General features: G+C 47.0%; 2 protein-coding genes across 2 annotated transcripts in view; one reads left to right on the plus strand and one right to left on the minus strand.

The window, feature by feature from the left end:
- The window catches only part of Fbxo16 (F-box protein 16), a 103729-nt gene that overhangs the window by 3044 nt on the left and 72780 nt on the right, over positions 1-27905 (minus strand). The window lies entirely within an intron of this gene.
- On the plus strand, positions 27399-27739 carry LOC109695810 (large ribosomal subunit protein eL39-like). Its single transcript, XM_074055241.1, has one exon. The coding sequence runs from the start codon at positions 27549-27551 to the stop codon at positions 27678-27680; it is 132 nt and encodes a 43-aa protein (XP_073911342.1). The 5' UTR covers positions 27399-27548; the 3' UTR covers positions 27681-27739.

Consider the following 27905-nt stretch of genomic DNA (forward strand, 5'->3'; position numbering starts at 1 on the left):
TCCAGTTAGTGAGAGATCTCAAAATAAAACATTGAATTAAGTTGCTTTTTGTTCAGATGGTATTTTTCTCAATAGAAAAAGACAGTCCTGACCCTGCACGTCTAGACTTCCTCTTCCCCATGCACTTTGGTTCCAGGGAAATCTCCTCTCCACGGGCATCTCAGCCTCTTCCTACAAAACCAAGGTCAATGCTTCAGTCTGACCTTGTCCAGCAAGCCAAGTCACTGTTAATCATTTAGCAGTCGGAGTTTGGAAAGACCTTTAGACACATCCTGCCCTCTCACAGAGGTATCAAGTAGATAATGTGATCAACTAACCAGGGAAAACTTTGGCCAAGTTTAGAGTGCAGATTGTAGCACAGAAGCAGAAAACACAACTCTAACTACAGCTGGGCAGCACCAGGTGTCCTTAGTAGGCCATCATGGCTACAGCTCTATAGCTAATGCAATAACCAGAGGCCTCAGGGACTCCAAAGGAGATGAGCACAAGGAAGGTGGGCCACAAGATGGGTGGAGGAGCCTGGTTAACCCCCAAGCCACCTTTTACACCTGGCATTGAGGGTCCCGGCCTCTGTCCTAGCCTGCTTCTCCCCACTCCAAATGCACTTCTCCTTTTCAACCTGCTCTTCCCTGTCCTCTCTACTGGCTCCCCTGCTGCTTTCTTCCTTGGGAGCTATCACTGGCCCCTAGACCAGCCACCCTCTAACTTGCCATGCAGCTCTGAAGCAGCTGAAAAAAGTCAAGAAACAGTACTTCAGCATGTAGCCAAATGCTGCTTTACACTTTACATTCCCCACTTACTAAATTCCCTCCTTGAACATAAATTCATGCTAAAGAACTCTGTACAGTTTTAAGCTCTTGTGCTTCTCAACACTACTGCTGTCACCAACAGGAGGAGCTGGCTACCCTAGAATACGTCATTTGGTCAATGTCCAAAGAGGGTTAGCCCTTGACCAGCTCTGCAAACCTATCCTGATGTGCTAATGGCCCTTAATGAGGACATCTGCCATCAGTTAAGTAACTGGAACTGACAGAACAGTAGAACAAACCTTGTCTGTGGATCAGCGTTGCAAACTGTTGCAGATCACATGAGCACTGCTGGACAGCCGCATGTCTCAGCACACGTCGCATGTGCACACGGCAGCACACAATGCTTTCTCTCCTCCCACCCAGGGAGGGATCTTGCAGCAAGCACCCAGTGGCACCTCTTGAATACAGGTCATAAGTCAGAGTGACTCATTACACAGTGAAGAGGGTTCTTTAAAAGTTTAGGAGGATAAAGTTTGGAGAAAGGCTATTTGCAAAAGCTTGGGTGCTTGCGAGCTCTCTAGTGAGTGATTTACGGGCCATGGTGAGATCCCCCTTTCCCAAGAGTTTCTGCTAAAGCTAAGCTTTCTGTGTATTGTAAGATCGTCACTGAATACCACTGCATCGAGCTACAGTGTAAGTTTTAGTTCTTGGGTTAATATGTTGCATCTCATTCTTAATCTTTTATTAAAACGCTACCAGTTGTTTCTTTTGAATCTAAAATGTTTTAACTTTATCTTAAATGTTTTAACTGAATTTTTTCCAGTGTTAAGTTCTAAACTCAATCAGAGGCCAAAAGGTCAACAGCAAATTGTATTTCCTATCTTACAACACAGCCCCGGGGAAACAGGATTCCCAAACAATTCATTTTCAGCAATCACCAGCCAATAATTGCGTTGTTAGATGTCATGAGCACTGGCAAGCGCATTACGACCGTAAGCCAAAATGCTCGCAGGTCACCACTCGAACCCTGGCAGAAGTGTCACATCCCATCACAGCTACCTGATAGTTCTCAAGCCTCCCCCATCCCTCATGTCCTTCTCGGAGAAAGTAAGAAAATACTTCACTTGGCACTCTTGGACCTTTCCCTCAGAGACAGAAGAAAACTAACTGCCTCGCTTGGCTCAAAACCCCAGTGAGGGCAATCAGACCCTAACCTAAAGCTTCCAGATCTCTGAGGATATCCATCAGGTCCTACTGTAACATTTTTTGAATGGGTGTGGTGTGCTTTGCTTTTAAGATTTTTTTATAATGCAAAAGCTTGTGTGTTTTACATTACAGCACCGAGTATGTGAGTGATCAGTTCAGTATCTCTAACCACCTGGTCAAACAGTAACAACTTAGAGTCTTAAAGCATTTTAGTTATCATCTTTTTCTAAAAGTTTTTAACCAGATTATACTGCAGCTGAGTACCACGGTTTAGGCTACCAGGAAAATTAAAATGGTAGACTATCAGGACTGACAGGGACCTGAAAGATCACTTGTGGCCCATGTAGGGCTGGAACCCCCTCTACAGCACCTCTGTAACTGAGCACCCAGCCTCCCACTGCAGAGGGAGGGAAGAAGAATGGCCCCGAATGACAGAGCTATTTCCATATTCCAGCCGATGGGCATGAAAGCAGGTCACCTGATTCGGTTACAGTGAATTCTCGCCAGTAAATAACCACCGAACCTGCTCAGCAAATACGCTGTAGGTCTGGCTGCCTGGCACTCGCTCCTTCAAGTAGCAGGGCCCTTTCTGTTTGCACTGAGCACAGAAGGAAAAGGTTTTCGCAGTTCTGCAAACAACTACACTTCCCCTTCCTTCACACCTACCTCCTCACCTGCTTTCAGAAATACAGCAGCCTTTGTGCCTGCCCGTCCTGCCCCCGCCGCTCCATCAGACAGACAATGCCCAGTGCAGCACAGGGCGCTTGGTTAGGGCCCAGGCATCCGTAACTATTTCCACTACAGATTAAGCACGCCCCCAATCTCAAAATTCAAAATGCTCCAAAAATCCCAAACTTTGTGAGCACCCCCGTGCCACAGATGCAAAATGCCATATCTGACCCCATATGTAACAAGTGGCAGTCAAAGCCCAGGCACACAGCATGCAATGTATAAAATGACCCTCCAGCTATGTGCGTAGTAAGGTATGTATGAAACATATATGAATTCTGTGTTTAGCCCTGGGTCCCATCCCCAAGATATCTCATTATGCATATACAAATCTACCAAAATCTAAAAAGATGAATCCCACACACTTCTGGTCTCTAGCATTTCAAATAAGGGCTGGTCAATGAGAAATACAAATAGGACTTAAGCCCTTTGTGGGCAGAGAGTATCAGGTTCATCACATCCAGATCAGTGATTTTCAACAGGTAGTCCTCCCAGGGTGAGGAAAGCCCACACTCAAGAGCAGTGTGTTCTATGAAAAGCCTGCTACTGCCCTGAAGTGAAGACAGGTATCAAAAGCAAGGGAGAGGGGTAGTGGAGTGGCTCAAGAGGCAGAGCGCCTGTCTAGCAAGCATGAGGCCTGAGTTCATATCCCAGTACCGCCAAAAAAAAAAGTAGAGTTTTAAACAGCAAACTCAGATCTAAGACAGTATTTTCTTAAAACCAGGCAGTTGCCAGTAGTGGTGCCACCCATCTACTCAGGAGGCTGAGGCAAAAGGATCACTTGAGCCCAGAGGTTTGAGTCTAGTCGGGGCACCACAGCAAGACCCTGTCTCAAAATATAAACAAAACACCAGACAGAGCCTCTGATGTAAGAGAGCAGACAGATGCACAATCAGGACTACAGATGTGCCTCGTGAGGCACAGAGGTGTCCAGCGCTGGCTTTGTCTTGTGTGGGGGCAGAGACCAGGACACAGGCACAAGAGGAGGGTGGTGTGGTTAAACCTGTTTTAAACAGTGTTAAAACTATTACATGAGAGTTCCAGAAGGAAGCAGGGAGATGGATTCTACCCACAGCCGGGTCTGGAGGGAGGGAACCAGGAGCTGAGCAGCCCTGGGGAAAACAAGCCTCAAACTCACAGCTCTCTCTGGCAGTTTTCCAGTTAAGCTTATGACAGATCAGCCCTCAAACTCTAAGCACCACGGAATGCCTGAATGGCTGCTAGGTCTTGCTATAAAACAGGAAGGGACAATCTTTTCCCCATTTTACAGCTATGAAAACCAAGGACCATCAAGAAGGCCACATATTTGCCCCGCACTGCAAAGCTAACAATTCGGTGGGGTTTACAGTTTTTCCTGGCTACTCTGTGATCCAGTTCTCTCTTCTCCAGGAGCAGATGGTAGGGGGCTTAGGGTGAGAAGGGAGGAGACTGTGGAGGGGGGAGTCTACTGGGAAGAAGGGATCTATCTACTGGAAGCACTTCCAGTAATGACAAGCAAAGCTGACAACAGAAGATCGCCACCTCTGAAATACAAAACAAAGGCGTGGGAATTTTAAAGGCCTAACCATTGATGGGCTGTTAGCCCAAGGCCCTGAACAGATACCCACCAGAAAGCCAGTCCTGAACAGTAACAACGCTTGAGGTGCCTATCCTAAGACCCAACTGAAAGGGTTCCTTATGATCGCTCTCCTCAAAGAAGGCAGAGGGACACGAGGCTCCACGTTGTACAGTCTTTTCATTTAAATGCTTAAGGCAGAAACACTATTTGGAACTCCACCATCATTTGAATGAGTGACCACATCCTCTGGTGTGCAGAATGCTCAGGAATCAACAAAGTGACATGGCTCAAATAGAAAACTGGTTTGGAGCTCACACGTCACTTCAGTGAGCTACCACAGTCTCTGGTGAGGCCAAATAAAATGGGGCTTGGAGGGGTTGAAGGCTACCTGGCAACTCTCCTGGCTGGAATCAACAGGTCATACTCCCTGCTATCTCCTTGTGGTGGAGCACACAGGGCACACAGGGCTACAGGCGCCCAAGAAAAGTGTCCCCAGGTCTGGGGGCCAGCCTGGAGTGTGAGATCCCACACTAAAGATGAGAAACCGTAAGCATGGGGACAACAAGGTCACCTGAACAGGTGAGGGAAAAAATCAAATTCCCACCCAGGCATCTATGTCTCCTCAGGGAGCAACCTGTCCACAATGTAAGCTGTGTATCGGTCATAGTCCTGGAATTTATGTCACAAGAAACATGTGCTGTTAGCATGTCAAAACATTCTAGTGGCTGATAACATTTAGAACCTGAAACAAGAGCTAAGTATCAGAATGGGTCTGATCCAAGACTGGCTGGCCAATAGACTTGGCTCTGTCTAGCGAGACAGAGAGGTACCCAGCTACTGCAGATCAATGTGGAATCCAATTTTCCTGTTAGTCTATCTCTCTAATTAACAACCCAAGTTTTCTGTCTCAGGATCTCGGGATGAGGTCACCATCACCCCATCGCCCTCCCCTAGGAGTTCATTGCTCTTCTGGGCAGAGGAGTCCTCAAGCCCACAAACTGGCTTATCAGAATGGACACCGGCATGTCCAGGAGCGAATGGGCAGAGCTACCTAGCACAGGAAGCCACAATAGGAAGCCAGAGGCATGAGTCAGTCACCTTCAACAGTATGGCTTGGGACAGCTGCCACCACCTCAGAGCCTCTGCTTCCCCACCTCACCTCACAGAACCGTGCTATGGCCAACACCTGCAGAACACACCACATCCAGAAGGAAGAAACAAGTTCTGTCCTGTCCCTCACACTTAGTCCCCTGCGAGATGGCTAAACACCACCACAGGCAACTCCAAACATGTGTGACCACTCTCCAGTGACCATGTAGGAACTGAGATTGTACCAGGATATCCCACCAGAACCTGAACTACAACTACTGACTCTCAAGGAAATCCAGAAGTTAACCACTGGTGTGCCACTAATTAACTGAAATCACAACAAAGCAGATTTCTGCAAGATAGAAAAAGCAAGAAATCCAACTTATTCCATCCTGATGGCCAAAACAAGCCAATCCCAGGATGAGGGCTCACAGCTCAATGCCAAGCCAGATGGCTTTGCCCCTGGAGCCCCACACCAGTGACCAGCCCTGCCTGCTTCCCATGTGACCAGGCAGTGCTCACCTCTTCAGAACGGGCTGCCATCCTGCTCTGCTCTCTGGGTCTGCATCTGTCTTGAGGCCCTGCCCAAGGTGGTTCAGGGCCAGCTGCCAGAGAAGGGGCCTAGCCAGCCTCCAGGAACAGATCCTGCCTACACTGGTGCTGAGCCACACTGAGCGAGCACGCACTCACTCACTCACCAGAAAGCCAGGGGAAGGGGACCAGAGACCCAAAACCCGGCTTCCATCTGGTCTTCACAGCCAACACCAGGCATATGGGCAGTGAATCCACTCTGGAGCTACATTCGTGTACTCATGGTGTGGAGTAAGATTGAATGTGTACGCTTCTTTTAGGAATATGAAAGAAAGAAAAAAAAAAAACCAAAGCAATCTAACACCAACACCTGAAAAAAGACACGGCTTTTAGAACCAAGCCCATAAAGTTCGATGAAGATCCACATTCAATTTTTAAGTTTTTTGGCACAAATTAAATAAGCTGAAATAAAATATTATGAAAGTACCGGGAGGAAAAAAATCTGCTCAGTGACTAGAGCTTCAGGAAGACAGATATTTTTCTCCCAAAAAAGCGAAAAGCAGGTAAGTGAATATAGACACTGCGTAGATCATTTAAACACAAAGTGGGAAGTGGGCAGAGGTAGGGGCAGGGCGGTGGTGCTTGCCCAAGGCGCCGACCACTAAGAAAGCACCCTAAACTTAGCTTTCTCCAGAGGAAGCCAGTTGAGGAATCTTTATGACCCAGCAATTGTGGGGCTAAGAGTGAGTTCAAAGACGAAAACAAAGATGGACAAACAGGCTGGACGAGACCTCACTCAGGCTGTCCACCCTTGGATACTTTTCCTAAAATGGAGAAAGTGACAACATGAATCAGGTTAAATATTCTGAGCCTGAGTGATGAAATCAATGTGGGTCAACCACCCAGGGTGGACAGCCCACACTCTAGTTCTAAGAAGGAAGAGATGAAACTGTCACTCAGGAGGCCAGAAGCCCCTGCTAGCCCAACGGGACAACGGAGGAACCAGATACCAGAGTCTTGTACCCGTATCAGGCCAGCAGGGAAACAGTCAACTCAGTTCAGGGCCAGCTGAAGACTAGAATCCTCCAAAGAAAGGCAGTGGGACATTCACAAGGAATAAAACCGTATCTCACTACCTCGTTAGAACTGTTACAGAAGAAGCGTAACAGGAAACCTGTGTGTAATCTACAGCCTTTCAAAGACTCACATTCCTTTAGGAATGTGCTTCTAGTTACGGATAATCAAAGATTATGCGCCAATCACTTGCCAAACATTTCACATCCTGGACTTCATTTAATCCCCCATAAATGATCCATGAGCTAAGTACCATCGTCATTCCCATCTTACAGATAAGCAAACTGAGACCCAAGCAGGTCCAGTAATTTTCCAGAGCCACAGAGATAAAGAGACAGAACTCAGCTGTGAGTTCAGACACTCCTGGTTCCAAAAAAGCTAATAAGCTGTCTGTACTCTGTAGAGCCAAGGAAGTCACACACCGAGTGACAGGCTGGACAGGATGACCTCCTGCAACTCTCTGTTACTAAGATCCAGAGTCCCAGGAAAGTTCATGTGGCACTGGTGGTTGTGGTGTGAAGGGGAAATGGGCACAGTGACAGTGAAGTATCAAGCACGGGGTTCCCCCAGGAGCAACACTGCCCAAAGGGAAGGCACCATCAAACAGTCTGGGCTGAAATGAGCTCAGACTTCCCAATTACATGACATTGGGTAAGTGACCTCTCCTTTCAGTTTCTCAGTTTCCTCATCCATAAAGTGAAAACAAACAAACAAACAAAAAGTTCCTAACCCAAAGGACTATTTGGGGCTTTAATAAGGCAATCACAATTTTTTTTTTTTCAAAAGTGCCTTGGTTTTTAAATCACCAAACTCCTTTTCCTAGAGATTCTGACTCCCAGGTCTGAAATCAGGAAAAGAAAGAAAATAATGAGAAAATGCACAGCACGGGGTGTTAAATGTTAGCCTTTTAAAAAAGGTGACACCAGATGGTGGTGAAGAGCCAAACTTACGGGCAGGTCACAGGTAAAACAATACCTTTCACCACTGACAAGGGCGGTGTAAGATATCTAAGAAGAAAATCAAAACTTTGCAAGCACCTGTGGCAACAGTCACTCCCAGTATGGGGTTATCTATGTCACTGTGGAGCAGCCAGCTAGCCTACTGTGGTCACAAAGGCCAAAAAGAAAAATTCTGTCCAGTGCCACTGCCTACCTCTGCCCAACCCCCATAAAATTAGAAACTTGTCCGCCCTGAGTACAGTGCTCTCTGCTCATGGAGAAAGGCAACTTGCAAAGCCAGAGGATAGTGAATCTGTGTATGCCTGGTGATAGGGAAGGTAAGCCAAGACTGTGTTCTTTGGGCCAGAAAAGTCAAGGCCAGGAGAGCCGAGAGAATCTACAAGAGAGAGAGAAGAAGGGGCCCCAATGTGGTCACCAAATCCTGAAAGGACAGATTAGGGAGGCCGTGCTAATACCTGTGGGAGATGAAAGAGGAAGATAATCTGAGGACCCCAGGGAAGGCAACAGAAGTGCACTGCTGAGCTTGGACCTGGGTACGAACGCAGAGTGGGTCTCCTCCAGGGTAAGACCCATACTGTCTTCACCACCACCTAAGTAAGGATCTGAAGGCCACAAAGGGCTGTGCCTCCTCCCAGCTGGGTGACCATGGCCCCAGCACACAGCCAACCTTGGGACAGGGCCATAGCTAGCACAGAGCTTAGCCATGCCCTTCCTTGCCACACTGGCTCCTGAGGGCAGCAGTGGACCTGGTGTGCTTAACGTGATGCTTCTGAGGAGCTCTGCAAAGAGGCACACACCATTCTCCTCTAATTAGCGTTCGTAAACAACACTGCAATGCTTCGAATGCCTCCTCTTGGGTTAGGGTGTGAGTCAAACTTTGTGCTCTGAAGATGGCACAGACAGGACCCGAAAGAAAGTCAGAGATCTCCTGTTGGAGCAAAGTGGGCTTAGAATTCACCATCCAGAATCCACAGCAGGTGCTTCAACCATCCTGTAACTCTTTCCCATGCAGACACTAAAAACAAACAGGTCAAAGTCCTGGGGGCAGGGACCACACAGTTAACTACAGGGCCAGAAGAGCCCTTCCAGCACTGACCTGTGGCCACAAGGATGAGTGCACACACACCGTGCACACTGAGTCCTGCCCTAGTCTTCAAATGACTACTGTCTGAGCCACACTGCAAGCCACAACCCCACACACACAGTAACTCTACACATAAAAGTGCATTAAAGCACCCTGCTACTCAGGGACTCCACGTTCTCACTTGCTGGCCAAGAGAAAACTCACAGATGTCACAAAGAGCCATGTGCCGTGCACGATGCCTTTTCTAACAGCATTTGTAACAGAAAATGACCAGGAGTCACTGTGTGCCGATCAATTAGGGGAAAATGAAATCATCATTCAGCCTTCTCATTCTGAGGGAGGGGAGGCAGGAATTAGGCGAGATCACGAAGGACGCACACCGACAAGACACCCTGGTAAGTACGTGTCCTAGAGGAGCAAGCACTTGGCGAAAACCAACCCCAGGACAGTGGTTACCTAGGGGAAAGGGCCGGGATCAGGACTGGTCAGCCAGCAAGACTTTTTGCTTGCTTGGAGGGTCAGCATTTTTCTCTACAGTGAATGTGCGCGTCATTACTTACGCAATGACATTTTCACTTACTCCACTTAAGTTTTTAAAAGAAGAGAAACAGACCCTGCTTGATACATCCTAATCATGAGTTTAGGAGGATTTCTACTGGAATCTGGCCCCTGCTTGCCAGGAGGCTGTATGCTAGGGCGGATCTGTGTTTCCAGCCAGCTGTGTGCTTTGCAACACAGATCTTGTTTCAATCCTGCAAGCGCTGCTACTCCGTAACTCTGTGGATCCTGAAATTTACACACCAGCTCCAGGAAGAGGCAGAGAAAAAGAGAAAGCATGTCATGGAGAACATCCGCTCATCCAAAAGGGTGTCCTAGGAGTAATGCCAGTTTTCACCCAGCAGTGCAGCACACGCTACCCAGCACACGCTGGAGCACACGGGAGGCACACAGCACGCATCCACAAGACCACATCTGCCCAACCACGCTCCTCCACGGGGATCGCCTGACCTCCCATCTGGGAATCAAAGTTTCTAACATCAGTTTGAACACCCTGGCCTAATAAAAAAGAAGAATCTGAATATTCCACAAACACCACATTATTACTTGTATACTAGGACCACTTAACCGTACCAATCCTGATTTTTATTACTGTCGTTTATTTATTACTGTGCGGGGGGATTGAACCCGGGCCTCACACATGCTAAGTAAACGGATGGCCACTGAGCTACAGCCCCAGCCATGGATGCTAGTTTTTACACACACACCTCTTCAAAGACCACTTACTGAGTCCCTAGAAACGCAATTTGCTGAGTACAATGGTTCATGCCTGCAACCCTGGCTACTTGGGAGGCAGAGATAGTAAGATCACACTTAGAAGCCAGCCCAGGTAAAAAATTAGCAAGGCCCAATCTCAAAGAACAAGCAGGGTATGGTGGCTTATGCCTCTAATCCTAGCCACAGAGGAGGCAGAAGCTGGAGGATCCTGGTCTGAGGCCAGCCCCAAACAAAATCGAGAGAACCTATCTGAAAAACAAAGCAAAAAGGACTAGGAGTGTGGCTCAAATAGTAGAATGCCTGCCTAGCAAGCGCAAGTCCGAGTTCAAATCCCACTATCACAACAACAACAAAAAAGAAAAACACATAACTATGTGAAAACAGCCTACTGTGATAGAACCAGATTTATGGTACTTTCCACTGAGGTGAGGATTACCTGGAAATGGTCACAAGAACAGTTCTGGGATGATGGGTATGTTTTGTCTCCATATGTATTTGTCAAAACTGGTGAAACAGAACGCTTAAGATCTCAGCATTCCACCTCAATCTAAAAAAGTGAAAAACAAAAAGCTATATTCAAAAACAGCTTCTGCCCCAACTGCAGAACTCTGAGCTATGCTATCAGACATTGGGAATCTCTGGTGCTCTGCAAGGTGCCTGAATGGCACAGGGACAACACTGCAAAAATAGACAAGATTAAAATGCACAGTGGACACATGGATTTAAAAGCAATTCATGTTCAGCAGCAGAAGAAAAACAGAAAGAGGACAACAGTTTTAACTCCTCCTGTACTAGTCACTTGGTGTGGCTGTTTTTACTAAGAGTTTTATGACTTTCCAATATTCAAAAGGCAAAAAACAAAAAACTGAGAATGGCTACTTCTTATATTTTGCTTTTTAAGTAAGAAAAAAAAGTAGCCAGCATGGTGATGCATGCCTATAATCCCAGCACATGGGAGGCAGAGGCAGGAGTTCAAGGCCAGCCTGAGCTATAGCTCAGTGGTAGAGTGCTTGCCTACCACAGAGTAGACGCTAGCCTAACTTTTCCACGCCCACTGCATGTGGTCCAGGGTGGTCCAGCAGTAACAGCGTGACAGACACTACAAAAGGACCGAATGATACAGAAACAAAGAAGCCTGGGGTCCATCATCAGCCAGCATACAGAAACTTTTCCTTTTCAGTTCTAAATAACCAAGTTCCACTAGACTTTCTCTTTTTATGGTTGTTCATACAGAACCTCATAAAGTAGCCCAGGCTGGCCTAGAACTCCCAACATCGTCTGAATGGACCCTGAGGACTGAAGGGGCACCAGAGACCAGCCTAGCCCCTGCCCCTCTCTTCTCCTCCATCCCTGATCAGTGGCGTTCAGCCCAACTTGCACTCCCAACAACAGGAAGTTCACGACTCCTGGGCAGACGTGACCACTGTCAGACAGTCTGCCAACTAACATCCCTGACATGCTGAGCGAGCTGAAAGCTGCTCTCCCGGTCTTAGGGGCTCAAGGGGACCTTAAGACCCATGAACTTCAGTTCACTCACTGTACAGAGCAAGAATCTAAAGCCAGCGGCTCTGCTAGCTCACGTCTGTACTGCTAGCTATTCAGAGATCAGGAGGATCATGGTTCAAAGCCAACCCCAGGCAAACAGTTGGGGGGGGGGGGTGGGAAATCACAAAAAAGGGCTGGAGGAGTGGCTCAAGTGGTAGGTAGAGAGCCTGCCTAGCAAGTGTGAACTCCGGAGTTCAAACCCCAGTGCTGCCAAAAAAAGTTTAAAAAAAAAAAAGACTTAAAGCCACACAGGGTAATGCAACTGTTCCATTTGTGGGTTGTATTCCAACACCAGGGGCACCTTCCTCCACCTGATAGCCATGAAAACGTTTTGAAAGCCCTACTGTAGGTGTACCCCAGTCATTCCTGACCCTGTAGCAATCACCCGAGTCGCCCGCCCCTCATGGATCAAGTCCTGCTCACTTAAGTTCCTCCTAAGTCATGGCTCCCCAAATGGCTCAAAGTTACAGGACCAGGCCACTGTCAGTATGACAGCCCTGGAACTACGAGCTGTATTTGATTATTTAAAAGCCTTACTTCACACAATGCTGTCACTGAACTCATGAACCAAAAAGAAATCCCAAGACTTTCTTCCACGTGACCTGGCCCTCCACGGAAGGCCTGAACCAACCTCAGACCAGGGACTCAGTCTTCTTTTGTGACTCCAGTGCCCAACTCAGTACCTGACACATAGCAGGCAATACTCATTAACAGTAACTACTGAATGAGTCATCTACCCACGCCTGTCCTTGAACAAGAAAATGTTTTCAAAGTAGCACTGTTTTTCCCAGTGGCAAATTATGTTTTAAGTGTGAATAAAAGAAAGTCACTCACCTCAACCCGTCTAGAAGCAGCAAGCAGTATATTCTGGTATTAAGTGTTATGAGTACATTTCTTTCCAGTCACTCTTTACGCACTTTTTTATTATCATCTCAAAGATGCACTTTAGCTTGTAGCAGAATCATTCTTCCCTATTTTCAAACTATTCCTAAACATGATTTTTCACAGCTTCATAGCATTCCATTACAAAGATACATGCATCAGAATTCACTCATCCCATCGCCTCTAGGCCACACCACTGTGCATTTCTGTGGCTTCAGATTTTTTGCTATTTTTTTAATCTCTGCATAAAACATCATCTATACTTTGAATATGGTCTTATCCATCCCCTCAGAAGAGAAATTCGCTTATCAGAATACATGAACTTGTTGACACATAGCTGTTCAAAGCTGACATTAGTTTCTTGCTGAATTTTTTTTAACACAGGAGTTCATGCTTGCAAAGTTTTTTTTTTTAAACCTGGACTCCCTATTCTAGATGGTTTTGAACTCTGGCTTATCTGTTACAACAAATAAGCGATCCCTCCTGTCTCTGTGCCACTAACAAATCTGACTAGCACACCTTCTGAATCATCGCCCACAGCACTGGAAAGTCAGTGAACAGACCCCAGAGGCAAGAAGAGAACCCTGCGGCACTGACTCTCAGACCCCCTTCCAGGCTGACTCGGTGCTCATAATTAACCGTTTTTTCATGTGATTGTCAAATTAAGTTAATACCACCCACATTTTTCTCCTTAAGACTTAATGTGGACAACTGTGTCTTAAGACACTGTTAAGTACTTCATTAAAGGCAAAATAGCTGTCACTTCATCACCTTGCTTAGTAACCGAAGCACCACATAAAACAACACGGACTTCATCTGATAGGATTCAGCTGACTTCTGACAGTCACGAAATTTTAAAGGAAATGTAATTCAGTTTCTGTTGTTGTTATTGTTTTGTTTTGAGACAGGGTCTCATTTTGCATCCCAATCTGGCCTGAAGACACTACATAGCCCAGGCTGACCTCGAACCTGATCCTCCTGCCTGCACCAAGTGCAAGAATTACAGGCGTATGCACTAAGCTCACCTTTCATCTTTTTTTTTAATGTTATAAAAGCAGTATTTTTTTAGTAATTGAATTTTGTGCTACTTGTAAAAGGCAGGATCAGCTGTAGCTCCCTGGAAGGAGCTCTGAGTCATGAATGACTGTGGACTCCTCGGCCTGGTTTAGCAGATTATCCAGACCACGGCAACATGAACTTACTCCTACCAGTTCCCAAATCAAACTCAGCTTCTGGAGTCATTTCCATTAACACTTGGGCTTGAGCCAGCTATTCTGTGGTCATTATGAACCTTCGCAGATCCTGGATGTCCACCTCCGAGGGCCACTGCAGAGGTAAGGAAACGAGAGAGGAATGGTCCAGCCTTCTCCTTGCTCTTAGCTTAGCACCGACTCAGAAAATCAAAGCTCCCCAGAATCTAACGTCACACGGCACTTGACAGATGTGATTCACATCTCACCAAGTAATCACCCGGACATCATCCTCCAAGATCTGTGCCAGGAGTCACCATCCAACCCTGCCACTCAGAAGCAGAAAATGGGTGGTGTGAGGGACCACAGGCTCACTAGGAATTTGCCTCATTACACGGCAGACAGGTAGAAGGCCTCTCTAAAGACCACCACTCTAATCATCACAAAAATATTTCCAGGTCCCGGCCAGTAGCTCCTTAAAAGAGCTGGTGGCTTGCCTAAAACAAATTCACTGCACGCAAATATCTCAGATTCCATGATAACGTCACACTCCTACCGACGTCCTCAGGTGGCCACCCAGAACCCCGGACGGCTATCCCCAACTTTCTGCCCTTGACAATCAAGGCTTTTGAAAACTGAGGTCGAAAAACCAAATGTCTACAGGACTCAGTAGAGAGTATAAAGTGACTGGAGTGAGGCAGCAGGAAGCCCTGGCACAAAGACAACTGGAAACCCTAAGTCCTGTCTCAATCCAAAGTGGACAGCCACACCTCAGGTCTGACTTTTTTTTTTTTTTTTTTAAGAGTCCCAAATCCCGAAGTTTTCTGAACAGTTTCCAAGTTTTTAAAACTTTGGTGTTGTCCAAAGTAGAACACACCCATAGGCTTAAAACATCCTGTGGCCACCCACTTATAAGCCCCACACTACACACAACCCCAAACCACCTTTCCAACCTGATTTCTAACCTCACAAGGGTCCTCAGTTCTCCACTCACACAGCACGCAATACACATTCCTAACTCCTACAACATCTCCCGTGCCACACCACAAGACACCCCAAACTATGCATCCCAGACTTCTTATGCCAGACGGTTTCTCCAAGCCAATGTGGTGACGCATGCCTGGAATCCCAGGCCAGTCCAGAAAAAGATTTCAAGACCCTGACTCAAAAACAAAACATACAAAGAAAAGAGCTGGGAGCTCGACTGGAGTGGCAGAGTGTGCTTGCCTAGCATGCCTGAAGCCCTGGGTTCCATCCTCAGAGTTTTCCAGGCCACGTCAGATTACTCTTTGCTACTTTAACCTCTCCAGGTACCTGGCATTTCGGCATTTCATCTTTTTTCCCTTGCTCCTTAACCCAAGGTGTACCTTCTCTCTCCAGCTGGACTATAAACTGTCCCTCTCTTTCTTATTCTCTCCTTCTGCCGTCAGCATTGGGAGATGTAGCACTATACATTAGCACTTATACTTACCAAATGTGAAAATTCTGTGGTTTTCAAAATGTAAGTTATAAGCCAATAGAGTGCCTGAAGACAATAGCATTTTTTCAGTAAAAATAATATTAAGCTGGGAACCTGCAATCCTAGCTACTTGGGAGGCTGAGATTGGGAGGATCACAGTTCCAGACTAGCCTGGGCAAAAAGGTCATGAGACCCCCATCTCCAAAATAACCACAGCAAAATGGACTGGAGTGTGGCTCAAGTAGTAGAGCACCTGCTTTGCAAACATGAACCCCTGAGTCCAAACCTCAGTCCTGCCAAAAAAATAAAAACTTATAGAATAAGCAATAAAAAAAGAGTCAAAGGAGGTTGCACCAAGCAAAGAGATGTAGTATTTCATAAACTACAATGAGATTTTTCTACATACATGCTTATGTGCACTAGATCATGTTGTAAATTTTATTTCTTAACGTAGGTCACAGTCAAAACGGCACAGAAAACACTGCTCAATGATGAGTAGGTGAACTCAACCACTGTTACATGCAATTATTTTTCGGGTGGTCAGATATTCCCTGTTAAAAAAAAAAAATCTGATGCACACTTCCTCAGGCTCCCCCATACACACACTAGGTCCCCTCTTCCCTGCCAGTTCACTGATCCTGCATCTCAGAGAAGCAGGAGGCTACCCAACTATAATTACATTCTCAGCTCATTCTGCAGCCTTTTGCAATCATCCTTCAAACTCCGATGTTGCAAGTTGAGGCTTGGGGAATTTGTTCAGCAAATCGCTCTAAGTCACCCTTGCTACAAGAAAGCAGAATTCAAAGCTCAGGAAAAACAGCACCAGAGAATCCTGGGAAGGAGCAACTGGATAGGACTGGGATGGACCGGGCAATATTCCTAGCCCAAACTCCCTCCCCTCCCTTCCTTTAGATCATCTTGATGCCCCTCTCCCCGACAGGAATAGGACTGATGTAAAGATTTTAGTGGACAGCAAAGTTCGACATGCTTCAAAGCCCAGCGATTAACACCTGCAGCATCCTAGTCTACTCTCCAGCCTCCAACTCCACTCTCCCAATTGCAAGAACAAATGGCCCCATTTTCCTAGGACCCTCCCCCCCCCATTTTTCCAGCACCCACAGGTGCTTCTCCAACTTCAGGTTAAAATCAGGCAATGTCTCATGAATGGCAATACAAGAGGACAAGACAGAAGCCCTGAGAGTCAGACTCTAAGTCCCACCTGCATCTTCTGCTGGCCTGTGACCAGGACAACTCCATACCTGCCCTCAGTGCCTTGCCTCCCCACCCCAACACTACACCCCAGGCTTCCTACCAATCTCAGAGCTTCGTTGCTGGCAGGACACCTGCACTTGGCTATCTTGGCAAACACAAGAAACTTCTCTACGGCCTGAGTGTAAATTACTTCTCTGCAAAATGCACATTTCCAATTTCTCCAGTTACAAACTGCAGCAGCTCCAAGGCCCTGGCATATAATCAATTTCGGCAAAAAATTAATTTCCATTCATGTCTTCCCTTTACCCCGCCCCTGTCAACAGATTATTTCAACAGTAATGTTTCTAAAACCATTCTCTTTTCCACTTCCAATTACATCCAGTCCAAACCTCAGGCACTCCAGAAGCACAGCAGCCACTAACTGGTCTATCTCCTAACTGACTCTTCAAACACTCTCTTCCAGCACTCCCTAATGTGTCCCCAGTACAGGAAAGATACCTTGCAATGCCTCTGTCTGGCTTTCTAGGACTTTCACAATCTCAAGCATTGTTCCTCTCCATCTTTATCTCCTACTGTTCAGGAAGCATTCCAAGATGGCCAAGGTCATCTCCTTATCTCTAGGGAAAGCCATGTTCGTTCTACTTTGTGACCCATCTCAAGGGTCTCCAAGAACCGCCCTGGCGACTGCCATCCATAGCTCCCTTCTCTGACCTCCAAAAGCACCAATCTACACCTGGCATTTTGACACTTAACCGTGCCCTATCTGGAGTCTTATTTCACATGCTCAAGTCTTTCTGAATCCTCCAAGAGATCATATGCCCTGGAGGGAATCACCTCATGTACTTTTGTATCCTTTCTGAGATAACAACTCCTTTGGTTGTCTTTTTGCAACTCTACCCACCTGTTACTTCTCCCGACTTTTGGTCTTACCAGTGAGTTAATCACCACATGCAGAACTTACTTCAAAACCAATACTCCAAGTTCCCTTCATCAACTCTAATCTTTCCTTTATCTGCTGTCCCCCCAGCATTTTCTCTAACTCAGCCATAGCATGTTAATTTGAACTTGAGCTGTTCAATTGCTTCCCCCTAGTCTGCAGGCTTCCTGAGGCCTGAGATTTCTGGTGTGGCTCTTAGCATCTCCCAGAAAGCCTGGCACCATGCTGAGAACACAGCTGCTCCTCACAAGGACCTGTGGAGTTGAATCATACTGCTTTTCCTTGTGTTTCAGGCTCCTACAGACCAGGAACCTCTGTTTACACAGCACCTAAGGAGGGTGTCCAAAGGCCTCCCATAACTGTTGAACACTTTGAAGCAAACTGCCCCAGTTACACCTTTCTCGAAAGGGAGTGTAAAGAAAGCAGTGCCAGCCTGTAGGTATCCCCTGCGCCTGGCGGCCTGGTATCAGGGGAACGCATGCCTGGTAGAAGTCCTCCCAAGCCAGAGGAATGGGCCAGACCCAGCTGGCTGCAAACAGGAGGCAGGGACTCCTGCAGAATTCCTGGCAGGTGGGTTACCTTTACAGATCCAAGTCCGCCCTAAAGTGAAGGCGCAGAGCCTGAACTGCAAGGCAGGGAAGAGAAGGCTGCCTTTGAAATTGTTTGCACATGACGAACTCCCTGTCCAGGCCCCCACCAGGGCACCCCATTTGCCACCGCCAGGGAGGGCCAGGGACCCAGCGTGAGACGAGGGGAGGCTTAACAGTGCGAGGGGCAGAAAGGGGCCAGAAGGGGATTGAGAGAGGGTGCGGGGCGGCCGCCGGGTGGAGGGTGTGTCGTGCCTGTCCCGCAGCCCGGCACTCGCCAGAAAAGGCAGGCGCGCGCGGGGCGCCGAGGCGCTGAGCTGGCGGCCCAGTCGGAAAAGGGGCAGGTTAACAGGTCAGTCTCCCTCGGACAAGCGACTCCTGACCACCGCTCAAAGTTGGGAGGGGGATCCGACCGAGGCACCGGCTGCGGGGAGATAAACAAGGCGGTGCACAAGAGGGCGGGCGGCCACCCCCACCCGGCCACCCGGCCAGCGCGGGCACTGCCGCAGCGCCCCCGCGTCCCTCCCGCCGCTGCACCCGGCCGCGCTGGCCTCCCGGGGCCCCCGGCTGCGGGCCCGGCCCCCCGGGCGTGCAAAGCGTGGGAAGTTCCCGGCCGCCCCCGGCCCCCGGGCTGCAGCGCCGTGAGGTCCCCGCGCAGCTCACCTCGGCCCGCCACGAGCAGCAGCGCGGGTCGGGCAGCTCCCGCTCGGACGGCTCGGCTCCCAGCTGCAGCTGCCGTGGCCCTGCCCGCCCACCGGCGCGGCCCGAGGCCCCGCTCCGCTCCGACCGACCGACCGCCCGCCCGCCCAGGCTCAGTTCGCGCCCACCTGGCCCGCCTGCCCTCCCTCTCCGGGACACTGCGCTCACGTACGCGGCCGCGGCCACAACCCGGCCCGGATTCCCCGCCCGGGAAGGGAGCGGACTAGCAGCCTGCCTCTGAGCGAGAGAGCGAGCGAGCGAGCCTCAGGGACACACCCCCTCCACCCCCAACCCCAACCCCGCGCCGCCCAGCCCGCGCGCCCCCAGCCCCAGCGCCGCGCGTGCACGGGCCTGCGCGCCCCAGCCTGCCACGCTCGCGCGCGCGCCCCACACGCCCCTAGCATGCCCGGGATACACACCCCCGGCCGCCCGTAGACAGTCGGCGCCCAATAAGTGCCTGAGCGACTCCTCGCGCACATGCGCACTTGAACCTGACCGAGTTGTGACCCACCCCCACCCCCATCCCCGCCCCCGCTTCCAGATCGGAACGGGCAGCTGCAGCTCCGAACCAAACTTGAGTGTGTGCTTTTTTTTTTTTTCTTTTTTTTTTTTTTTAACTGAACCGCAAACCCAGCCAAAGTTTCTCGCTGTTGTTTTTCCAGGCCTGGCTCTGGGACAGCCTTCTCCTAGAGAGGCCGAGCTCGCCCCAGGGCGGGAAAGGAAGCCAGAAAGCTCCGGGCGCCGCCGACCCAAGCGTGGCGGGGGCCACCAGAGACCCAGATTGCGCAGCCAGGGCGCCCGAGGCGGGTGCGGCAACGCGACCCGGAGGAAGCGCTGAAAACCAACCTTTCCATTTTCCTTTGACTGAGTGCTTTCTTCCCTGCTTTATGACATTTTACCCGCTCGTAGTTTGTAACGTGAGGCGTTATTTACTGTTTCTGGAATTAAATGGGAGAAAGTTAACTATTAGCCTTCAACCCTTATGTAAACAATACCGGTTGCTTTTGGCACCGTTAGGCTCTGGCTTTTGGATAATTTGTAACAGGGAGAATCGAAGCTGTTCCATTGTGTTGCTCTATGTTTTTCCTAGATAAGACCTAGAGCCACAACGGTAGTTGAGGGGCCCAGTGTCTAAGTGTGGCCATATGTATTTACTTTCAAGCAAATTTAGTGAGCAGTAATCCCCTTCCCCAACAAGGTTTTTAAAATCTTTTCCCACATAGGGTTTGAATTTGCAGTTCACCTCGGGATTGAGGCCTGCTGTTTTTCTTGCAGAGGGAGTGGGAGCGCCGGGAAAAGGCTGAAGTCTGCTGTCAGACAAGCCGGCTTGCAATCCTGATCTAACTGCTGACCTAGCTTTGTGATCTGCAGCAGGTTCTTCAACTCTGAACATAAGCTTCGTTATCAGTAAGACGGAATACAGTAAATAGACACACTGTCTAGCTCACAGCAAGTAAGAATAGCCCTTCCGTCCACCTCCCACCGCTTGTTAAATAAGAAAATTAACCAGAACCAAAATTCCTCCAGGAGGCTGGTTCTCAACTGCAGTGATCTTGTCCCCCAGGGACACTTAGCTAGGACCGGAGACATTTTTGATTGTCACACCGGGGTGAGGGAGGCACCTAAGTTGGCAGAGGTCAAGGAGGCTGCTAAGTACCCCGAAGTGCACAAGACAGTCCCCTACCACAAAGAAGTCTAAAACGTCAGTAGAGTGGTGTTGAGAAGTCTTGCTATAGGATCATCCTGCTATGGAGTAATTCACCAAGACTGGTTCTGCCTTTTAACTCTCAACTTAAGGAAACAGTCCTGTTTTGCATTAAGAAGAACAAAGCCTGGTGGGGATCCAGCTATTACTTTAATACACAAAGCCTTCCCTTAACATGAAAATGCAGATTACGATCTTACATTTTATTATGAAAGGAGCAAATGCAGTCTATAGACAACTTTGCACTCTTGTTTCCATTCGTCCTCAAACACTTCTGTACATCCATCTCTCTGCTTCATTCCTTACTTAACCTGAACTTGTACAACACAGTGCTTGCTCCAAGGAACATACAGCCTCCTTGGAAATGGATTATGGCGCATGCAACAATTAAGGAACAATACAAGCAACATATAATTAAACTTTAATTGCAGCCCTGAGACGAAGGTGGCTCAGAGGAAAGGGAAATGAGTCCCTGCAGCAAAGCCCAGGGCTTGCCCGTGGGGCTGAGGTGTTCAGGAAATGTTTGTTGCACAAAATGAAATGGGTAAGGGAGAGTTTCTTCACAAAGTAGGACTCCAGCTAGTATATAAACTCCATTACAGGATTTAAACTACTAGGCTTTGTAAATGGATGTTGGTGTCTGGCTGTGAATTTATTTTTCTTAAAATACCTACTTCAAACTTCAAACCCAACCTGTATATTTCCTAAAATGACTGAGATGCTCTTGAGTGTCTACTGCATGCAAAGTGGGCCCAAATACTCTCTCTCCATGTGAACAGAACCCAGAGTTTGTTCTGTTTGAGACGCTGTCTTGGGAACAGCACAGCTGTCTGAAAGCATTTGCTCACACTCAGCATATGTTTTTTACTGCAGGTGGGTACTTGCACAGTATGCATTCCAGAGTTCTGCACATGAACACCAGCTCAGAGAAAATGTCCCGTCACAAACATTCAGTCCCAAACACACACACCCGGCACTCAGCACCTTCCTGCAGAACCTGGGCCCTATCTTGAATGCACACTGCACAGCACAATTGTTACACAGAGCTCAGTGTATTTAAAAAGACCAAAGACCATCACTGTTTGGGTTCTAGTCCTGTCCCCCTACCTCCTCTTCTCCAAGAGGACAGCTTGTCCTTCTTGGGGGCTGTCCCATCTTAGAACTGCCTTCTCCCACAACCTGGCCTCCTACTAAAATGTTGGGCTGGAGGCATACCTCAAGCAGTAGAGCACCTGCCTAGCAAGGGTGAAGCTATGAGTTCAAATCCCAGTACCACCAAAAAAAAAAAAAAAGTGGCAACATTCCTTATTTCCATCAAAGTAGTTCACTTTTTAGAGAACAGCTCCCATTAGCTGAGGTTAAGTAAAGTAGTCCCAAGTCCTCCTCCCCTTCACTGCCTCATGTTATATGGACACATGCATAGGTCATATTTTAGGGCAATATGAGTCTCAGATTGCCATCCTCCCCGACCCCCTAATGCAACTGCATCCAGGCTTGCCTCCCTCCAACCCACCCTGTCCTGGCCTGTTTCCTCTGCTTCAAACTCTTCAAAGGCTCCCCTAGGTTTTAAAATAAAAGTCCCAGCACTGCCTTTTAGGATTGATCCTTTCTGGTGTGTCTCCAGTCTCTACCTGCTTCCTCTGCCTCTGTCTACTCCCTTCACTTTGAACTCCAGAACTGCTCACTAATCTCTTATCCTTTGCTTGTCACATGCTGTCTTCTCTGCCTAGAACACTCTCCCCCTCCCCTCTTCATTTGGTTGTCCCTACTCATCCTTCAGGGGGAATCTTAGATAACATGTTCTCTGGAAGCTTTCCCTGGTCTCCAAGACAGGATGAGGTGCCTCTCCTTTGTGTCCAGTGGTAACCCTTACTCATCCCCAACTCATCATACTGGAATCTCCATTCTCTTGAATTCTCCATCCCCTACAAGATTAAACATTTTGTGAAGACAGGGATTGTGTCTTGTTCTCTACTGCATATCTATCACCTGACACAGTGCCTGGTATGCAGTAAGCACCTAATAAACATTTGGTAATAAGTGAGTTATTGGTAGAATGTGGGGACACAGTGGAGGTTTTCCATGTGTAGCCATGCCTCAGATGCTCTGTAAATTCCAGGGCTCCTGAAGACCTCTTAGCCATTTCTTTCAAGCCCAATGAAGCTTACACAATGAACTGAGTCTTTGGACTCCACCAGAGCATCTACTGATACCTCACCTGGTTTCCTAGCACCAGTTACCCACTTTGACTTCTCAACTGGATGTCTAATCAGACCCTAAGTGCGCCATGTCCAAAACCAGACTTCTGATGTCCCTTCAAAATATACTCTCTCCCATCTCACCAAAGGACAACTCCATTCTTCTATTTGCTCAGGGAACAAAGAGACGAGAACTTGGAATCACCCTCAACTTCCTTTCTCGAACTCTGCAGTCCATCAGACAATTCTGTTAGTTCTGTCTAATGTCCCGTAATTTCCAGCACAACTTCCCTAAGCCAGCTACCATCTCTCTCTCCTTTTAAACCTAAGTCAGATCATGACACTCTTCTGCTCAGAACCTCCAAGGCCTTCCTATCCACTCACTAAGAGACCCTATGTGATCTTGGTTCCAGGCAAATGGTGGCTCTACCGCCCACCACTCAACAATCCTCCCTGGTCTGCCCTTCCCTCCCAATAGCTCCAGCCACATTGGTTCCTTGCTGCTCCTCAGACCCACCCCCTACCTCAGCCTCTCCAAGATTGTTCCTTTGGGATAGGAATGATCTTCCTCTAGATATCCACTAGACGTATTCAAGCACTTGATTCAGGTCTGTGTTCTCCTATGAGAGAGTCATTCCTTCTCTAATGTCAAGCAACGCCACTCAACCATTCCCTCACCCTGACTTCTTTTTGCACTTATCACCACCTGACGATCTGTCTCCATCCTCTTGGCTATAAGTTCAGTGAGAATGGGACTTTTACTTTTGCTTACTGCTGTATCTTCATATTCTTCTATGTTCATATTCTAGAACAGTGTCTAGCATATGGTAGACAGTCAAGGGACTGGTTAGATGATCAAAAGGTTATCCATGAATCAGATCCCCATGTACTACTTCAGTCCCTACTACTCTCTCCAGAATGTAGCTCCCCCAAAGCAGGGCATCAGGATAGCAGTTTCCAATTATTTGAGGCCCTACTTTTCACTTGCACTGGGGACCACTGTTGCCTCTGTAATACACACTTCTGAAAACACTTGCTTTGCCATCATCTCAAACCAGGCTGTAAATTTCAAATGAAAAGAATAATACTGCTAATTTTGTATTTGAAGCCTATTTTTATACAAAAATCAGAGAATATGTTAGTGAACAAAAAACAGGCCCAGCATCTTCTTGAAGCATTTTCACTCTTTAGAAGTACAAGAGTCAGAAATTCTCAAGAGAAAGTACTTTGCAAATGTGCCTGGAGCCAATGGCGCCTTGCTCTGATCTACTCAATCTTTAAGGCTTTCCTACAGGAGGAAGGCTTTGCATTCCATCAAGGAGAAAGGATTGATAAGTTGCAAGGAGGCTGTTCAAAGCTTAAGGGTATCCTGAAATATCTTGCTTAGATCTACACACTGACACTTTCACCCAAACAAGCTCCCACACATGTGGTCAGCCACAGATACACCCCAGAGCATAAACTCCCATATCTGTGCCTACTTCCTCCTAACCCTGAAAACAGTGGATTTCAGCAACAGTCCTCACTCAAAAAAAAAGTAAAAAAGCAAACTCAAAACATAAAGACTAATGACACTGGGTAAGAAAGAATGTAAGCCCAGGCAGGCTCTCCATGCACATCTGTTTTTTTCCTTTTATGCTTCTGTGATTTCTATGACACAGGAAGTCCATTCTGGAACAACACTGCCTGCTTTCTAGAGAGTACATTAAAAAAAAAAAAGTGAGGATTGAAATTATGTTTATCTCACTTCTCAAGGCAGGACCAAAAAAAATCAGAACAGGACTATTTTGTCCACAGATCAACTGTGGCTTCAGTCTACGTGGTGTCCCTGGGGACATGCTGGTAACTAAGCCTAAAGGAATGGAAGGTCAAGGGGGAAATTTCTACACAGGGTTCAGAATGTCTGGACGTGTCTTTCACTGTGGAGCATCCCAGATAGAGGAAAATACCATGCAATGAAAACACCAATTCAGCTCAACTCAACAATACTGAGTAGCTACCAATGTCACCAGGGGCATTCCCCACTATAATCCCTGCAGGAAGTCTCTGGAAGAAAGTCCTTACAGAGGGCTGAGGCAGCCATCTTTTCCCATCCTCATGGAAATAATTCAACATAAAACAAGGTGGCTGTTATAGTTTGCAAGTGTTTTGTCCCCAAAGGTTTGGATATGGTTCATCCCCCAAGTCTCATGTATTGGAAACTTGGTCCCAAGTGTGGCAATGTAAAGAGCTGGTGGAAACTTTAAGGAGTGGGACATAATGGAAGGTGGTAAGATTCCTGGGGAAGTCTCCCTTGGAGAAGATGAATGCTGGTCTCATGATGAGTTTTCATGAGAGTGAGTTATTACAGAAGAGCAAGCCTGGCTCCTGAAATCCCTCCAACTGGCTTCCTTTCTCACTGTGTGACTTCTTCAGCATATGTTCCTGCCATTAAGATGCCACTGGTAGTGAGGCCTTCAGTAGAGGCTGAATGAAAGGAGCAACCTGATCTTGGACTCCCGGACTCCAAAACTGTGAGCTAAATGAATCTCTTTCCTTCATTAAGTGTCCAGTCTTTGGTATTTTGTTGTAACAACTGAAAATGGACTAATACAATGACAGAAAACCCAAGAATCATAAACTTACACAAGTACTTGGGTTATACCCCAAGGGAAAGCATAAAGATATTAGATCCCCTAGATAACAAATGGTACTAGAAAAACAGATTGAGAACTCCCAAAAGAGAAAAGACATAGAGGAGAGAAACAACAAGTCAGCAGAGCACTGTACTTGGTGAATGTGCCCGATGATCAGGCTCCAATCATCACATAATGGTTATTTTTCTGTAGTGTGTTTGTTGCCATGTGATTTTACAGCTCTTATTGTTAGTTTCTGTCCCATGGCAGTATCGCCCCAGCCCTCCACAGAAGGGACTGGGAGGCCTATTTCTTTGGTGAGCTCACCAGATTGCCCAGCTGCTAAACTGCAACATCTCTCACACACACTTCATTCTGCCATTCTTCCTTATTCTTCTATAGACCCAAAGTGCTAGACAAGCAAATGCACCTGCTATGATTCAGACTCCCAGGTGGTCAAGAATGGCCTGGATCCTGAGCAATGATCACTTAGGAATGTCTTAGTTCTTGATAAAGTACACAGAATGATTCCATGCAAAACATGAAATGGCAGAACCATAGAGAAATAATAGTTTCCATGTGCCACCTGACTTGCCCAGGATTTGGAGCCAATTGACTCAGCAATTTCTTGACAATCAAAATGAAAAGTCTTCTTAAAAGTTCATAAACCCATAAACCAATCAGATGGCACCCCAAATATATACAAAGCCATTTCTAAAAACATTTTAAAAGCTGCCAATCACTGAATGGCACTTTCTGCCTCTTCAGAATTGAAGAACAGGGTGCTATCCCCTGACTGTATAACAGCTCAGTTTCTTACATTCCTCGGAGGCTGGACTCCATCACTTCCCAGCAGGATATACAACTTCACAAGATCACTTTGTTGCATGGTTGCTGCCCAAGTGGATGGACACACAGCAGGGAACCCTGAGTTTCAGTATTGACAGTGAGCTCTGAAACTTACATTCTCATCAAATTTAATTTTTCCAAGTTTAAACAAATAATTTACTGACAAAAACTTCTCTCTCTCTCTCTCTCTCTCTCTCTCTCTCTCTCTCTCTCTCTCTCTGTCTCTTGGCCTGCCTATATTCATTTAGGTGAGGAAAACTGGGTCTTACTTTTGGTTTTTTGGAGAGAGTCAATCAAGTACTTGCCCAGAAAGCCAAGTATTAGCTTGATAAGATGATAAGATATCTAGTTAGCACACTGATTCTCTCAACCTGCAATTCATCTGGCATTAGGCCACATTCTGTGTTAGTAATCCTTATAATACATTGGAGTGAAAGTCCCATGAATTATTAAAATCCTATTCAATTACCCTTTTGTATTATCCACCTGGGAGCACTCTGATTTTCCAATACTTGTCTTAGACATGGACAATCTCACAATCTTCTCACTTAGAAGTTGTTGATTTACCAAATCCCAACCTTCCCTCACTCATAGATAATTGACTGCTTTCCCAAGTCACCCCTGACAAGCTTTCAGTGACTCCTGAGGGCAACAGCTAGCCACAAAGCATTCTATAATTCAGCTCTCAGTGGTGAAAGTCAAGATCTCAATCCATTTCCAGGCTGTTCTAGGTTGTTATTCCTCTGATATTCCATTCTTCCACCATGGCTTACCTCTTGATCTAAACTAGTCACCCCAAAAAGAATCTTTGAAATTCACTAGCCAGTTCATTTTGCAACGAATATTACAAGCCAAAAGACTGAGAAATCATTATTTGTATTATCGTGTACTTGAGAGTCCCCAAAGCAAACCCACCGCTTGGTAAGTGGAAGTTATCATTGTCATTCCAACATCTTCTATGTACTGGAAAAGGGTGCAGGAGGCAAGATATGCTATAACCATATTTGATTACCTAGAACCAAAGGCGCTAGATTATAAAATGTTGATTGGAGCTGGGTGTTCGTAGTTCATGCCTATAATCCTAGCTACTTGGGAGGCCTAGGTCGAGAGGACCAGGTTCAAGGCCAGCCAGGGGAAACAGTTCACAAGACCCCAATTCCAAAATAACCAAAGCAAAATGGACTGGAGGTGTGTGACTCAAGAGTCAGAGCATCTTCTTTATAACCATGAAGCCCTGAGATCAAACCCCAGTCCTACCAGCAAAGAAACAAAAGTGTTGCTTGGAGATCAGTGATACTCTGGTGACACAGCCAGGAGAAAAACAAGTCTGATTCAAAAAGGCCTTAAAAATATTGTCGTTGCCTCTTCTCCTTTTCTCCACCATCAGAGTGCACACACTTGACTCCATTCCTTGCTATGTCTTCTCACAAGACTTTCAGAATCAAACTATTCCAAGATAAGAAACAAAAGCAAATCACTCCGACTCCCCAGTGGATTCAGATGAAAACTGGTAATAAAACCAGCTACAACTTCAAGACGAGATACTGAAGGACCACACTGGGTCTACAAGGATTTGCACGTGAACTGGCACACATATTTATACTGTATCACAGCCACGATCATCTTACCATATTAAGCTGAAAATGTCACCACTGTCTGAACAGTGGGCATGTTTAACTGGGAAGCTGATTTTTCTTTTTCTGTGTTCTACACTTGTAGAGACAGTACTGACTATGTGAAGCTTTCTGAAAAAAAAAAAAAAAAAGTAAATCC

The sequence above is a fragment of the Castor canadensis genome, chromosome 14 (assembly GCF_047511655.1).
Source record: "Castor canadensis chromosome 14, mCasCan1.hap1v2, whole genome shotgun sequence".
In the NCBI taxonomy this organism is placed as follows: domain Eukaryota; kingdom Metazoa; phylum Chordata; class Mammalia; order Rodentia; family Castoridae; genus Castor; species Castor canadensis.

Excerpts from the sequence above, each read along its gene's own strand:
- LOC109695810 (XM_074055241.1), top strand. The coding sequence starts at position 27,549 with ATGTCTTCTCACAAGACTTTCAGAATCAAACTATTCCAAGATAAGAAA.